A 16,416-nucleotide genomic window follows, 5' to 3' on the forward strand; every position below is an offset into this window, starting at 1 on the left:
GGTCGTGAAAACTGCCCAGCGCATCGCCGGAGCACCACTTCCTGCCATAAAAGACATCTACAGGAAGCGGTGTCTGAAAAGGGCTGGGAAAATCATCAAAGACCCCAGTCACCCATCACATGGACTCTTCACCCTCCGGCCCTCTGGGAGGCGCCACAGGAGCCTCCGGACTAAGACCACCAGGTACCGGAACAGCTTCTTCCCCACAGTTGTCAGACTCCTGAACTCTGCCTCCTGACATCTGACCCACGTTAAACTCATGGACTGAACATACACACACCCACAATGGACAACTGTACCCTCAAACACAATAATAACATGGACTGAACCACCACTCACAACCACTAGCACTTTATATAGCCTCTGTAGAAATTATCCACATATCTCACTTATCTTAACTGCACTACTGTATAGCTCTGTAAATAATCATTCTGTACATTCGATAATCTTTAATCCTACAACTGTTTACAACTTGCATAGTTCCCATTTCTGTATAGCTGTATATCCCAGATTCTGTAAAGTTATTTATTTCATATTCTGTATAGTTTTTCATATTTATATCCTGTTCATAGCCTGTACATAGCTTGTACTCACTACAGCCTGTACATACTTATAGTTATAGAATATTCACAACATACTTCATACCGTGTACATTATAACATACCATAATAGACCCATTTCTGTAATATACTCACATATCTATATTATTGCTAATATATATTGTAATATATCTATATCACTAAAGCACTTCTGGATGGATGCAAACTGCATTTCGTTGCCCTGTACCTGTGCATGTGCAATGACAATAAAGTTGAATTCTATTCTATTCTATTTAGATAGAAGCTAGCGAGCTAACTCCCTGCTAACTTCTAACTCCGTTAAATGTCATAAATTCCGTTTTCATGGATGCCTGGATGTTAAACTCAATTGTTACACTTGGTAGAGCAGAACGCTGATCATTTTATTAAAGATGAAAGACTTTAGACAGTTTTTCAACTCTCAGTAATGCCACAGTGATCGTTTGATATATGGACCTGCAGCGGAGTTTAGGCCCAGACACGGCTAGTGACGTCAGACTGAACAACCGGATACTAGACACTAATGCTGGGCAGACACTGTGCGATTTTTTCAGTCGCGCGATTCAGCTCCTGCTCAAACTGTACGATTGACTCGCAGGGGTTAGAAGTTCATAGGTCACGATGCAGGGTCTCACACTATACGGCCTGATGCTCTGATGCGACCTGAGTGCTCACACTGTGCGTACATAAAACGAAGGTTATAATAGAAATTCTGTCGCTCGCTCTCCCTCTCTGTCTTTCACTCACACAGACACACCACCACGGATGAGCTTTCCAAAGTTCTACAAGTTGTCGCTCCGTCGCTTGTGTCCAGATCACACGCTGCACTGCCGTGCTGCGCCGTCTTTTTCGCTGACATTTGTGTTTGCGCGTGCGCAGTGTGACAAACTGCGGTGACACCCTCACGACGGTCGCGTGAGGTGTCAATCGCTTCTCGTTACCCCACGTATACTATACGACGGTCGCACGACTCAAAAATCGGCTCAAAATGGGCCAAAAATCGCACAGTGTAAGCCCAGAATAAGCCCAGCATTATGCGTTTTGGCGATCGGCCCGATTTTGGCCTTCATCGTGCGTCATGCATCGTATAGTATACGTGGGGTAACGAGAAGCGATTGACACCTCACGACGAGCGACTGAAAAAATCGCACAGTGTCTGCCCAGCATAAGTCTGGCAGCTCTCCCCCATAATCCCAGACACCTGTTTTACTACACGTTTAAGCTGCTTCTGATCTTTTCAAGCCCTGTTACCAAAACAAGCTTACCACACCCACACTGGGTTGATATAATACCTCATTATTATATCAAGTTTTTCAATGAACTTGAGTGCTCCAACACTTTCTGTGCAGAGACAGAGACAAAATACTGAGTGAGTAAGGAGTGATACAATGTGAGAATCAGCGCAGGACTGCGTAACACCACTGTTGGTGAAATAACGTACATGTTTTGGAGTGCTCCCGCGTCAGCATGTAGTTTGCTAAAGGAGGGGTGTAGCTGAGACACTGCAGGGCTGAGTTGAGGAAGCAGGTGTTCCCCATGTTCTGGAGGCCTGCACCAATGCGGTGAACCTCGGCCCACTTTAGGCTGAGCCGATCTGGTGAGAACAGCACCTTCTGGGGCAAGTCAATTCCATCGCTACTGCTCATCACTGACACACAGAGCCACAATTATTACTAAAAATCTGTTTCAATACATTTTAAAAAGGACATAATTTAATGCTACCTTACTTATACAACCACACACTGGCACATGGCAAAGTCATGTCAGGACATCACAGTAATAGCTACAACTATTAACAGTTATATAATGTGATTCTGGCCACTGTGAACAACTCCTAAACAGGCTCAGGAAGAAAGACAGGACAGTTTGCCTTCTCCTTTGTTTCTGCTAAACAAGTTGGACTGCCGGTCTTTATATAAAAACAGCAATTGCATCACGAGCTGAAGTGACTGATCATGCAAAGCTGGATGCATTACATAACTGGATGAATGAATGGAGAAGGGAAGCAGCAACACAACACCCACAAAAGCAGTTGTCAAACTTGTGTGAAAGCAGAAGCAAAAAGATTAGCTGTATGTTACTAAAACCAATTCTGACAAATATGGGTAAATAATGGCTAAAAAGTGTGGTTCCATATTTGCTAAAACAGGTTGGAAAACTATTCTGTCTGACAATAAAAATCTTCAAACAGCTTAAAAAGACATTTTGAAAAAAAGCCAGGCTTTGCTCTGACCTTGGTCCTTGGGCCGGTCCACAGAGGAGGGTGTACTGTTGTACACAGCAGCTCCAGGAGTGGGGGCCAGGCAGCCTACTGGAGAGTCTGGAGAGTCACTGGGTACAGTGGGGCCCACTGCCCAGCTGCTGGAACAACTGCCGTCCATCCCCACGTCTCCACTGGTGAAGGAAGATCGGTTACATCCGGCTGACTCGTGGTCAGACTTTTCTGAAGATCTGTCAACTATGGTCATTGTTCATAGCTGCATTAGGAACAAAGACACATACGTTTATGAACTGAAAACAAAAAACAAACAAAAACAAAACAAAGTCGTTGCTAGGTTTGAATTTTCTCATTGTTAATTTGGAAAAAGGGAAAGGGAAAGAAAACTTAAATACTACATCAATTCTACACTGGTTAGGTAGCAGTACAGTGAGTTTGGACAACAACAACTAAATACAAAAGCCACATTAACAGATTATACCCAATTTCGCTGTGCAAGAAACTGCACAATGACAATAAAAAGCTCTAAGTCTCTTATAGCTTATAGTTAAATAACGCTATATTAAACATTGCCCTCATACCATCGACTAAACTTTCAGCAAACAAGTATCTGAAATTGTGTTAGATTGGATGATTTGTTTACATTCAAAAACAGACTAGCATAAGTGAGGACCAAATATTTGTTTTTGACCCTTTGTTTTTATTTGAATCATCTTGTCAGATTCCTTTTAAATAACAAACACCAGGAGACAAGAGTAACTTTCGACATCTAATTTAACTCTGTCCAACTAACAAGCTTAAAATATCGACAAAAATTAGTGTTTAGAAAACTCAAGAGGGGAAATGCCAGATAACCCACTCGACCGAGGAAATTTCCAAGTCGGAAGCACGTTTACAACAGAAGCAGCTGTTCCCTCCCACCTGCTCTTACAGAGTGGCTCACATTGGCTAAATGACGGCTGCTAGGCCTTTAACACGCAGCGTCGCAAAACCTCAAGAAAACACACAAAAAACCCTGATCATATCAGACGGAGAGCAAGTTGAGAGCTTACCAGTCTTGTCGAATTCCGAGATGTAATGACGTGCACTTAAAGAAGATGCAAAAACCATCGAAACGCCAAACGCAACGTAGCCAGTGGTTTGGCGCCCCCCCACACACACACACAGACACACAGACACACAGATAAAACATAAGGATTGTACATTAACACAAAGCTGTTGTACAGCCCGTATCTAAATGCAATATTGCCGTGCAAAATATCACAATACTATGCTGGAAACAATAAATGAAAAGCGGAAAGATGCGTTTTTGTGTTAACTAATTATTGTTAAAAGGAAATATCACAGTGATTTAGTGGCCATTAAATTTGCAAATTAATGATGATTCATTTCAGAAATTGTGAGTTTCCTCCCCTACAGTTTTTATAGGTATCGTTATCGATGGTCCTGTATTTACTGGATATCTGATCGATACCAAAATTTGCAGTATCGCACTAGAAGAAGACGAAGTGGAAGATATGATGTGGTTTTATTTTTCACCGGTTCAGGGGGCGGCGGGGTACTTAAGCGCACTCCTGTGCCTGCGCGACCCTTCAGGTAAGAAGAACGACAGCGTGGACTACTTTTGTAGGACTAGGAAATATTGGCGGTAGTGATGGCCAAATGAAGCTTTCCGAAGCACTGAAGCTTGTATTGAAAAACGGTTCATTACTCGAAGCTTTTCAACACAGTCCTCTCCGGTGACATCTGGTGGTGAAAATTTTGAAGAGCAGCTTGAATCTGCAAAATAAAACGGACTGCTCAATTATCACTGCTCACTCAAGAGTGGAGTTCTCTCTGATATTGGGCCACCGTTCCGTTGCTTTGAACATGTAATTGGTTTTGTTTTCTCGATTGGGGGGCTGAAAAAAATGTAATGCGTATCTGCGTAATACATTTTGATCAATAAACTTTCCCTATTTAAACATGCACTATGGTGGCCTTTCTTTGCTCATAACTCCTTGATGTTGGTAAATACAATAAGTGAGCAATATATATAATATACATATGATAATGCACAGCACATTATGGAGTATGCCCCTGCTGTGAAGTCCTGCCTCCATCTACTTGTCGTTTAATCACTGGACAGCTGGACAGGTTCATACAAAATATTAGATTAGGCCAATTGTCCTATACATATTTTTGACCTAGGGGTGGGATTGATTGTGAACTGGAAAGGGAAAATGCTTAGGAAGCTGAGTACGGCTGCATCGTCACTGATTTGTAGAATCATTTTGATTCGATACAGGATCCGATTCAATTTGATTGGAATCTGGAAAGTTTTGCCTCAGTCAGAAATATTACAATTCTGATCATTTAACAGTATATATCCATAATTTCGTATCTATTAAAAGAAAGCTGACACATGTGAGACTTAATTAGAGATGTAAACAGAGAGTTATGAAACCTGCAGCTGCAGAAGCCAGCGAAAAAAAAAAGAGGCAAACACAGCGCGGACCCGCCGACACATCAAAATCTGACTCTGACGCGTCGGGTCCGCGCTCTGTGTTCACGTTTGTATGCAGAATCCGTAAACCTGCTCCCAGTTACTGTTTTAGCTGCATGGTGTTTGACGACATGTTGTGAGGTTTAACCTGAGATGCTGGCGTTTCAGGCATAATAACGTTAATTTACAAATCGACACGGGATTTTAATGAATCAATATCACTTTATTCAATTTAGCATGGATTGTAATCAGAAAGGCGATAATCAAAACCCACCCCTAATCAAGAACTTGCAAAGTAAAAACATGCTCTATGTCAGGTAGCCCTTTTGTTATTTACATTTAAAAAGAGGATTAGTGTTACTGTGCGCTGGCTGAGTCTGTTTCTTTTCTTAGAAATAGTTTCTCCTGCCCTGAAGAAAATCCACTTGCATGGAACAGAAGAGGCTGTGGAGTGCAGGAACTACACTGCAAGTTGGTAGATATGCAGGTATTCCTGGGTCCTGCAGACTATCACCTAAAAACAATAAACAAAATGATTTTCTAAACTGTGTAGCAATGTAATGTACGTATAGTGTCAAATACATTGTTGTAGTCTTCATTAGCTTTAATTCACATGGAAGTGTTCCTAAAGTCATATGCTGTAATGATATTTACATTATGAAAACATGATTTTGGACATTTCAAGTTTTTCACTTCGGCAGATAAAATGAATTGAGCAAAATCAACTCAAAATATTCCCACACGCCAGAACGTCCTCTCTTCCTCGCTGGCTCCATATCTGTCAGTGGAATGATCACCTCGTCGCTATCTGTCACCATCAACACACTCCACGAATCCCGTGGATGATTCACTTCCTTATATCTGTTTGAATCAGGTACCGAAGCAGTTACGTGCGTAATGAAGCTTCGGACGTCACTGGTCACGTGACTTTTGCCAAACGAAGCAAGCCTCGACACAGTGCTTCTGAACCAGTATGTTGTTTTTTTCGACACATGCTCCGGAGCGTCAGCTTCAAGCGGGCCATCACTACAAAAACCATCGAAACGCCAAACGCAACGTAGCCAGTGGTTTGGCGCCCCCCCCACACACACACACAGACACACAGACACACAGATAAAACATAAGGATTGTACATTAACACAAAGCTGTTGTACAGCCCGTATCTAAATGCAATATTGCCGTGCAAAATATCACAATACTATGCTGGAAACAATAAATGAAAAGCTGAAAGATGCGTTTTTGTGTTAACTAATTATTGTTAAAAGGAAATATCACAGTGATTTAGTGGCCATTAAATTTGCAAATTAATGATGATTCATTTCAGAAATTGTGAGTTTCCTCCCCTACAGTTTGTAAGTTATAGGTATCGTTATCGATGGTCCTGTATTTACTGGATATCTGATCGATACCAAAATTTGCAGTATCGCACTAGAAGAAGACGAAGTGGAAGATATGATGTGGTTTTATTTTTCACCGGTTCAGGGGGCGGCGGGGTACTTAAGCGCACTCCTGTGCCTGCGCGACCCTTCAGGTAAGAAGAACGACAGCGTGGACTACTTTTGTAGGACTAGGAAATATTGGCGGAGTGAGACCTCTTCCCTTTTATCTGCTACAAGACAGCCAGGCAGGAGACCTCAGACGTTCATCCGTGGTCTAACCTTCATCCTTGTTATTTTGCAAGCAGCACCATGTTTGCTGTCAGAAATGCACTTCGCCTCGGCTCCAGGTTATTCATCCCTGCGGTGACAAGAAGAGGCTGTGCCGGAGCTGCCATCCCCATAGACGACGTAGTGAACGGACTCACAGAGGAGCAGATACAGGTTAGCCACACTAGCTAGCTAATGCTAGCAAAACAAAGTGCACACTTGTGTCTGTGCGTGTCAACCGCAGGCATTAAAACAATCACATACTCTCAGAGACCAACATTTTTAGTGTGTTGTATAGTTTTGTGAATTTTAAGGGCAATAAAAGAAGACAGTTTTGCGAGGACACCGCCCCCCATTACGTGATGACATAAGTTAGCTAACAGCTACAAATTAAATGAAAAAAATCAAAAGCTACCGACTAATACTCGATTAATTTATCTAATTACATTTATCTAATTAGAAAATGGTCTATTTAACTAATTTTACTAGTTACATTATTAAACAATTTTATTAAATTTCCACGTATGACTTTACAAAGTAGGTTGTGGTAATAAATGGTAGTAATGGAGTGACTGATGCCGACATTGGTTTACAGTCGATATTAAATCAAATCAAAGGTGACTGCAGGCCGGGTATATTTTTGCGCAAAGTGAAGGAGACTGGACCCGAGGCTGCAAGGAGAGCAGGGGGTGGGTGGGGTTCATATACAGGATTTGATTGGATGGAAGGAGTTGTCTCAGATCCCAGACCTTTTATAAAGTCAAATATACATGCAATGCCAGTTAAAACATTTCAGTATGATTGGGCAAACAACACATCCACCTGTAAATCAAACAACACACTTACCTCCATCTCCAGGCAGGTGAAAAGCTTTCTCAAGCCGTCACTTTATGATCTTCATCCTCCCAGCACAGTCATTACAGGTATGGTTTTTGCTAAGTAATTGTTTTACGTCCTTTCCACAGCTGAGGCAAACAGTTCGCAAATTCTTTGTAGAAAAACTTGCACCTCATGCCGACGAGATCGATAAGAAGAACGAGTTCCCAGGAATGCGGGTGAGTTGAAATGCACAAGTGACAAAATTCAGAAAGTTGTAGCTGATGTACCAAGTAGTAATGGAACTTGGGGACAGTACTTCTAGGTGGTAAAAGAAAACAACACATTGTTGATACATCTGTTGACATTCCTTACTTGCTGTATCCTGCACCACCACTTCTGAGTATCGTAAGCAATCCAGTGAGCTCAGCTGGCTTTTCTAAAGGAATCGGCATTGCTTTTTGAGCTTTAAAAAAGCACTTTTATATCTAATCATATCGGAAAATGTGGTTGTCAAAAGCTTACTGTACTTTCAACGATTTCTTTAAGCTGTTCTTTTTCTAGGGTGGAGCGATTGTAAAGCATACATCTTTAATAACTTTAAAAAACAAGAATTTGGCTCACAAGTTTGAATTTATTTTGGATTTTCTCTAATCCACACAGGCTCAAAAGTACATGTATAGGCTCAAATATATACATAAACCACTGCTAAAACTTGGTTTGGAGCAGGGGCTTCTTTTCAGGGGATTCCAGTTCAGGCTTGAGCTTTGGTGGTTTCTGGGTTGTTCCTGAACCTCCTAACTAGTTTCCTCTCATCTTGGGTGACAGTTTGGGTCTTCTTCCAGAACTTGGCAAAGTTGTGACACATCCAATTTACTTCTACCTGCATGCAACTGTGTGAACTGACGAATCTGCAATTACTTACAAGTCATTTCTGAGCATTGGTCAAGCCAATGAGTGGAGAATCAAACAAATCCTCTTTGTGCTGCCACAGGAAAACAACCACTTGTATTTTTTAAGTCTCTAAAGATGCTGTACAAGCATTCCTGGAAAGAGAACAGTTCAAAGAAATCATTAAAAGACCAAATTTGTCGTGACGTTCATGCCCATGATGACTGTATGTAAACATCTGACCACAGCTGCATGACACCAATATATGTATATATAGCTAATATCGGCTGTTACTATTGGTTGAGCTCTAGTAGATATGCATGTTCAACTGTACCTCCAGTGTATTGTTTCTACTAACTTTCTGCTTTCCCTCTTAAACAGGATTTTTGGATAGAAATGGGGACGATGGGACTTCTTGGCGTCACTGCTCCAGGTGTGACAGCTGTGATTTTTATGTAGCAGGCAGTTCATACAGTTACAGTTATGTCTAACACATATTTTATGGTTCATATCAAGGCATAAAGGTTTCTATTTTTTTTTTTTTTTAGCTGTTATTAGGCGAGTTTACACTCAGCTCACACTGTATATCCCTTTCAGTGGAATGTGGAGGCACAGGATTGGGCTATCTAGATCATATAATTGTGATGGAGGAGCTGTCACGAGTGTCAGCAGCCGTCGGTCTCAGTTATGGCGCCCACTCTAACCTTTGCGTTAACCAGCTGGTACGCCACGCCAATGAAAAGCAGAAGGAGAAGTATATGACGAAGGTCAGGATCAAACAATTCATGTTTAAATATTATCGAAAAACATTGAACGTAATGAGCTTGTTTACTTATTTCATTAATCGTGTTATTTCCTTTGCCAGTTACTGACAGGAGAACATGTTGGAGCCCTGGCAATGAGTGAGCCCAATGCTGGCTCTGATGTTGTGTCAATGAAACTCAGAGCAAAGAAAGAAGGTAAGACGCCCAAACTGTGACTCACTTCTCTGTGGTAATGATAAATGTTCAGCTTAATCATACATCCAGTATGTGGAGCACATAAATAAGATCTGCTATTAGCTTTCTTGGTCTTACAGATCTGTGTGTTTGTTTTGTGTTTGTTTTTTGTACTCTTGGTCCGCTTTGCCAGTGTCACGTAGCTTTATTTGTGTGTTTATTGAGTGCTATTAATATCAAGGACTTTACAAGAAGAAGGATTAATTATTCTATTATTTTGTTCACCTCAAAATCATTAATATCTGAATGCATTATTACATAAGAACATCTTCTGAAAGCTATTATCATGGTATGTTAATAGATATGTGTTGGACACTCTCTTGATGGGGGGGGGGGAGAGAGTTTTCAGGGCTTTATTAGCTCAGGGTTTGACAGAAATGCTATTGGCATTTACCACACTGAAAATGTACAAATGAGTCAGACTCAGCAAGGTGTCGTGTGTGTGCTGCATGGCCAGATTGTGAGTATGAGCTGCTTATAGAGGCATAAAATTTGACTGTGTTGTTTATCTGAAAACATTATTTTGATAGTTAATAAGATGTGACAGCAGCAACAAAAAGTCGGGCTTTTTTAAAATGGAGTTTGTGAGGTTATAGACTGTATTATGTAAGTATTGAAGTTAAAAGCTTTTTTTTTTTTGCGTATGTCATAAACAAGTTATGAATAGAACTATTTGAGCTGCTGTTTTCGCAGCCTTGTTAGCACCATCAGCTCACAGGAAGACAGTTTTGTACCTGCATCAGATTTCTACCTGGTACTTCCTGCCACAGTGCTTGTTAGTTTAGCTGCTGATTCTAAATTGGCAATAGGTGAATGTGTTGTTCAGTTTCACTGATTCAGCCTCCTGATGGAGTGATAACCTGTACAGATTGCACCCCACTGCTTGCTCAGGGACTGCTGGGGTGGGTTCAAGCTGTGGTGAAGAACATGGATGAATTACTTTTGCTGCCTGGTGCGACATTCGGGGATGGGGAGAAAATTTTCACTGCTGTGAAGCAAAGTTCTCACATGTCTTTGATAGGTTTGTCTCCTTGCAGTGGATGCAGGCAGTGTTTTTTTTTTGTTTTGTTTTGTTTTATACATAGACTGTATATAAAAGATCAACATAGCTACCATGAGGTCACTCATTGGTGAAGTGATGAGGCAGTGGTGGATCTGATCAAGACCCTGAGGGAAACATGCACACTAACCCTCATCCTAAAGCATACCCTGTGTTATCTTCCTTCTGGACACAAATGGGGAAGATTATTTGTAAAATGTATCGTATTTTATTCATTAAGACTTGAAACTACAAACTAAGAGCATAAACTCATTATAAAACATTGTTAATGAAGTCATGGATCAAGGGAGCCGAAGCACTGTACTCCAATGGGCCTCTGTACAGTCAAAGTCGCTGTCTGCTTGCCATTTGAAATAATGCAGGTTTGAGGCACTTCACTTTTCAAACTCAAATGCCATGTCCATCTTTTATATACAGTCTATTGTGTATATTTGGCTGAATGACGAGCAGTTTTTCCACTTCAAACTTCAACATAAATAGAAATATTAGAGGTTGTGTGCATAAAAGTTTTAGGACTGTCCATGAAGAGCTTGGCATAAGCCAAAGGCATCAACAAGACCAAAATGCCAAGCACCTATACTGCCCAAGGCCGGTGAAAACAAATGCAAATATATACAAACATGAATTCCAGCAGGAAAATGTGATGCCTTAACAGCAAAAAGATGATAGTATCTACTGGCAGGCCTAAGAGAACCAAAATAGTATCAGTGCCTTTTGTTTTTTTTAATTTTTTAAAATTTTTTTATGACAATATCAAATGTCAAATCCTCAAAATTACCAGCTGCACAGCTCTCTAGTGTTTCCACACATGCGCCACTTGGTGAAAGAATCATTGCCATCAGGTGTAAGCCATGAGGTTTGGAGGCAGCATTCATGCTTTGTAAGTACTGCCTTTCAAGCTGTGGGTGATTGTCAGTATTTTGACAAAGCCCAGAGAGAATTTTTAAGTTGTTGGAAAATGCAGTGCCCTGAAATTGTTATATTACAAAGTAACTACTATATGAACATAATCTTTTCACAGGAGACTATTACGTTCTGAATGGAAACAAGTTCTGGATCACGAATGGCCCGGATGCCGATGTGCTTATTGTGTATGCCAAAACGGATCCCGAGGCCTATCAAAAAGGCATCACAGCTTTCATTGTCGAAAAGGTAAATTCAGTAAAAGAAGGTGTACTAATAATAAACAAGTGTCTTTATTTGTGCATTTATATATACGCTTTGTGTAGGGAACACCGGGATTCTCGACCGCACAGAAGCTCGACAAACTCGGCATGAGAGGCTCAAGCACCTGTGAGCTCATCTTTGAAGACTGCAAAATCCCAGGTGTGCCTCACTATGCATTGTTACTTTATGTCATCCTAATGCAAACTGATTGTCTTTTATCAGCGTGGAATTTATTTTGTTTTCGTTTCTCCTGTCTTTTATAGCGGAGAACATCCTGGGTCCATTAAACAAAGGCGTGTATGTGATGATGAGCGGCTTAGATCTGGAGCGACTGGTGCTTGCATCTGGACCTATTGGGTAAGGTTCACCAGAAGAGGTTGGCTGGTTGGTTTACACTGATGTCAAGTTATATCTAATCACATATACATGTTGATTTAATTAGAAATGACCAAGTATTTTAGTACATAAATGCTGTATCCAGTGATTCTGTGAGTGTGTGCTTCAGCTTTGAAAGTTACTGGACTTGGTGTGCGAGAAGTTGGTTTATGTGTTGTTCATTAGCATGCTGAGCCTGGACTGACACAGCCATTTTCCACTATTACCTGCTCAGGTTGGCTCAGCTCCACTTGGTTTTTAGGGTTTTCCATTAAGTGGTAGCACCTGGTACTAGCCACCTTTTTAGTACCCACTTGGCTGAGATTCCAAGTGATCTGAGGCAATCCAAAAATGTGACTTCAACTGACTGCATGCCACCGATTGGCTAGTCAGTGGCATCACGTGATGCGGCCGTTTTTAAAGCCCAGTAAGAAAGAAAATGGCTGCACAAAACGCAACACTATGGCCCGCGAGTTGGACGAAAAGCTATACACCGAGCAGCAGGTATATACCGCTGCCTCAACGCCCTCCTTTGTTGTGGTGTTCATGTCGCACACATGACGTCACCGGACTTTTTCCCGTGTTGCCGTAACGACTCCATGCACATTAGGTGTTTGCCCATGCTGACTTTGATGAAGTGATATTTTGTGCCGTTTCAAAGCTGAAATTTCACGTCTCTGTATAGTGGTTAATTTAAGTTCATTTGATTTGCAGTATTTGATTGGCTAATGCAGGAACTCCTTTTATATCATGGGCCACATACAGCTCACCTTAATCTTAAGTGGCCCAGACCAATGAAACTACATGATAAACATGTACAATTACAGAAAAGTTCTGGTAGTTCATTGGCCAGACTGTCCTGTAATTTAAATTTAGTTAAACATGTTTAACATATATTTTTTGAATGTTGTCCTATAACCTTAGAGATGTGACACATTTCATTTAATGTGACATCCTCATATTGTGTTTCAGCATCATGCAGGCGGTTCTGGATGCTGCTATTCCCTATCTGCATGTCAGAGAGGCTTTCGGACAGAAGATCGGACACTTTCAGGTTTTGCCTTCATTTTTCACTTTCCTCAGAGAATAAAAATTCAAATATTTTGACGGCCATTGTGTTTAATGATTTGTTTAATTCACGTTTACTCAAGTCAGACTGACCTGATGTTCATCTGTTTGACAGCTGATGCAAGGGAAGATGGCTGACATGTACACCAGGCTGAGCGCCTGTCGGCAGTATTTGTACAGTGTTGCACGTGCTTGTGACAGAGGACACTTCAGCGCAAAGGTGAGAAGATTTGTAATCACGTCTGCTTCTGCAGCACTCAGTCAGTCACTTTAGCCAAGAAGTTTCCTAAATTCATATCCTGTATAATGGCCCCTTTTAAGCATTAAATAAGAATTTTATAGAAAATGTTGTAATATATAATCTTTTGTTGGATCCTAAAGGTTCTCATTTTCAAGTCTGCATCCAGTTACTTGTTTTTTTTCTTTCCGTAGAGACTTTCTTGTCTAACTCAGTGACTGTGATGCTTTGTGTGTTTGCAGGATTGTGCTGGAGTGATCCTGTATTGTGCTGAGAATGCCACTCAGGTTGCTTTGGATGGGATTCAATGTTTGGGTGAGTGCCAAGAACCAGAGCTGAAATGAAATGAGAGTAGATTCTTAAACTGAGGAAATTGTCATGATTTAATCAATGTACAATGTACAAACAACATATTTCAGGTTGCAACCAACACACAGCTGTTAGGAAGGTCTAGTTAACAGAAAGAAAGTTCATAGTAAAATGAGGGATTTCCCCTAAAGCCAGTTTCACACGTAGACTATAGCTGAGCTTTTCTCGGCTTCACCCAGCAAAACTGCACAAAACAAAGATGTCTGTAGCAGTCAGATTATTCATTAAATGAGTGTAACCTTGTTAGTTTACTTGAAAAAGAGTCGAGTGTAGGTCACATGTCTGACTTCTTGCAAATTATTTGCAGACCCTGTTAAACCAGCTGGAGGATTTCTAGTACTGAGAATGTGCCTGAAACACATATTTTTCCTGTTGTGAGAGGGCAGCACTGTGATCTCTTACCAGCTTAGTTCGCCCGACAATTTGTGGAGTTCATGTGTAAAAACCTCTTACTAATTAGTTGATGTGATAACCCCTTATCCATTACACTGATTCTTTCCTAATAAACCGCAACAACAGTCTGACTTGTTTTAATCCGTTCTGCTCTGACAGTCACTGGCTGCTGGAGCTGACGTAGATCTATAGAATTTATTTGCTGAGGTGCCTATATGAAGTCACTTTTTCATTCATTTTGTTTTGGAGACATAGATATCTGATATTCCAACATGGTTTTTGTTGATTAACAGATGGCCACCCTTGAGCTCTGTTACTACTCGGTAACTTTGCACTAACATCTTTATGTCCTTTGTCAGGTGGCAATGGCTACATCAATGACTACCCACTGGGGCGATTTCTGCGTGACGCAAAGCTGTATGAAATTGGTGCCGGGACAAGTGAAGTTCGCAGACTCATCATTGGACGAGCCTTCAACTCCTTGTTCAAATAAAGCTGAGGGGGTGATCACCAAAAGACTGCGAGTGGTTTGCTGTGGATGATAAAAGTTATTCACACACACAAGGCCTTACTCTACAAAAGAACTTGTCACCAAGGATTTTGATTAGTTTCAGTCAAAACAGATCATTATGAAATTGTGATATTAGAACTCGACATAATGAAAAGCAATTTTAACTACATTAAGTGGCCTTTATGTGACTTTTTTTAGCTACAGTACAAAAATGTTTGTATTCTCCAACCAGGTAGCAAGAAGTTGCTGTGAAATCTGTTGATAAAGGCCCAATCATTTTGGTGATTGGTCACTGAAATGTGTATTCCTTGTGTGGTTGCTGGAGGTTACTGGCAGTCGCTGGTCACAGAGAGGTATACACTAAAAACCCTTCAGCCAACATGTTTCAAATTGTGCAACTTTTACACTCACTGGCTGCATTGAAGAACCGTGTATCATATAGGGGCTCAGTGTTACCTCACTTATTATCACTACAGTTTAAAAAAACAAGTCTGATGACGTTGCCGCCATCATTGTCTGAATTTTCTTGATTTGTAAGTGTGAAATCGAATCTAACTGTAGTTCAGATCTTCAGAAACATGATTTCAAAGCAAACTGAAATATGTGAAAAGGGCAAATGTCTGTCAGCGCTCTGCTAGCATTTGTTTCTTTTTGGGAGCATATGTCACTGTTTGTATACAATAAAAATCAGTCTGTAGAAATCTCTCAGATTTGTCTTCCTTTCTGCAAAGAATTATGTAGTTGTACATTGTGAACGTGTATGAAATGAAATCTTATAAAATAAAAATTGTAATTTTCTATTTCTGTCTGTGTTTATTGCACACATTTATGAAAGATTTGTAATCCACGTTCCATGAACTTTTTTTCTCCTTGCGTTTTGCACTGATTGAGAATTACAGCTGCTGTGAATTATGAGATTAGTCAGGTTTATATGGGTGGGAGAAATATTGCAGGGAAAATAAATCTGCTGTCGAGCTCCATACCTCAATCCATGAAGCCCGGATAAATTTGGTTTAATTCCATTTTATTTCAATTTTTTGGGAGAATTATTGTGATATATCTCCTGTGACACTGGAACAGCATCCTGTCTGTAAAATGCAAAACCTCCAGTTTGCACTGCATAACCTGTGATATGTGTTTAAACCCCCTGTCCTACATGTTAGAGTAGCCTTAAAACAACCAAGATGAATATTGGTTTAGGGATGATTTACATGCCCTAAATTAAAATATAAGTTATAAAAGTCAAATTCATAATCGAGGCTATCAAATGTTAAACTATGAGGACAACGTGTTAGCATAGTTTTGCATTTTTTTTACATTTTAATAGTTTGAGGGGGAACTCGTTTATTACAGCCTATTATATCTGAACACATGAGGTACTCCTGACAGTCACTTTGTTGAAGTTAAATGTGTAATTATACATCTGAACTTTAGAAGCATATAAAACAGCAATAAAAAAATGAACCTCTATTTCCGGGTCATCTTACTAAATCTTTAATGATTTCTCTGTGATCCCTGTGGCTTTACAATCCCTCTCAGTAACTTGTGGCTGAAACTTCTCCATCACCTGTTAACATGATATCATATCTGCCGTGTATGAGTC

At 40.5% G+C, this 16,416-nt stretch overlaps 2 protein-coding genes across 2 annotated transcripts; one reads left to right on the forward strand and one right to left on the reverse strand.

Annotated features, from left to right (window-relative positions):
- Positions 1–1,975: 1,975 nt before the first annotated feature.
- On the reverse strand, positions 1,976–7,897 carry LOC146686516 (ubiquitin carboxyl-terminal hydrolase 42-like). The gene is made up of 3 exons (XM_085440983.1): positions 7,774–7,897; positions 2,812–3,055; positions 1,976–2,226 (listed from the first exon to the last, which is right to left on the reverse strand). The coding sequence occupies exons 2-3, from the start codon at positions 3,044–3,046 to the stop codon at positions 1,976–1,978; spliced, it is 486 nt and encodes a 161-aa protein (XP_085297109.1). The 5' UTR covers positions 3,047–3,055; positions 7,774–7,897.
- On the forward strand, positions 6,815–15,613 carry ivd (isovaleryl-CoA dehydrogenase). The gene is made up of 12 exons (XM_085442092.1): positions 6,815–7,101; positions 7,893–7,982; positions 9,016–9,067; positions 9,232–9,401; positions 9,500–9,593; positions 11,714–11,844; positions 11,922–12,018; positions 12,123–12,216; positions 13,207–13,288; positions 13,418–13,522; positions 13,783–13,855; positions 14,662–15,613. The coding sequence occupies exons 1-12, from the start codon at positions 6,970–6,972 to the stop codon at positions 14,793–14,795; spliced, it is 1,254 nt and encodes a 417-aa protein (XP_085298218.1). The 5' UTR covers positions 6,815–6,969; the 3' UTR covers positions 14,796–15,613.
- Positions 15,614–16,416: the final 803 nt, after the last annotated feature.

Source organism: Copadichromis virginalis, linkage group LG19 (genome assembly GCF_057382275.1).
Source record: "Copadichromis virginalis isolate Kocher_CV1m ecotype Utaka linkage group LG19, C_Virginalis_male_GT1.1, whole genome shotgun sequence".
NCBI classification, from domain to species: domain Eukaryota; kingdom Metazoa; phylum Chordata; class Actinopteri; order Cichliformes; family Cichlidae; genus Copadichromis; species Copadichromis virginalis.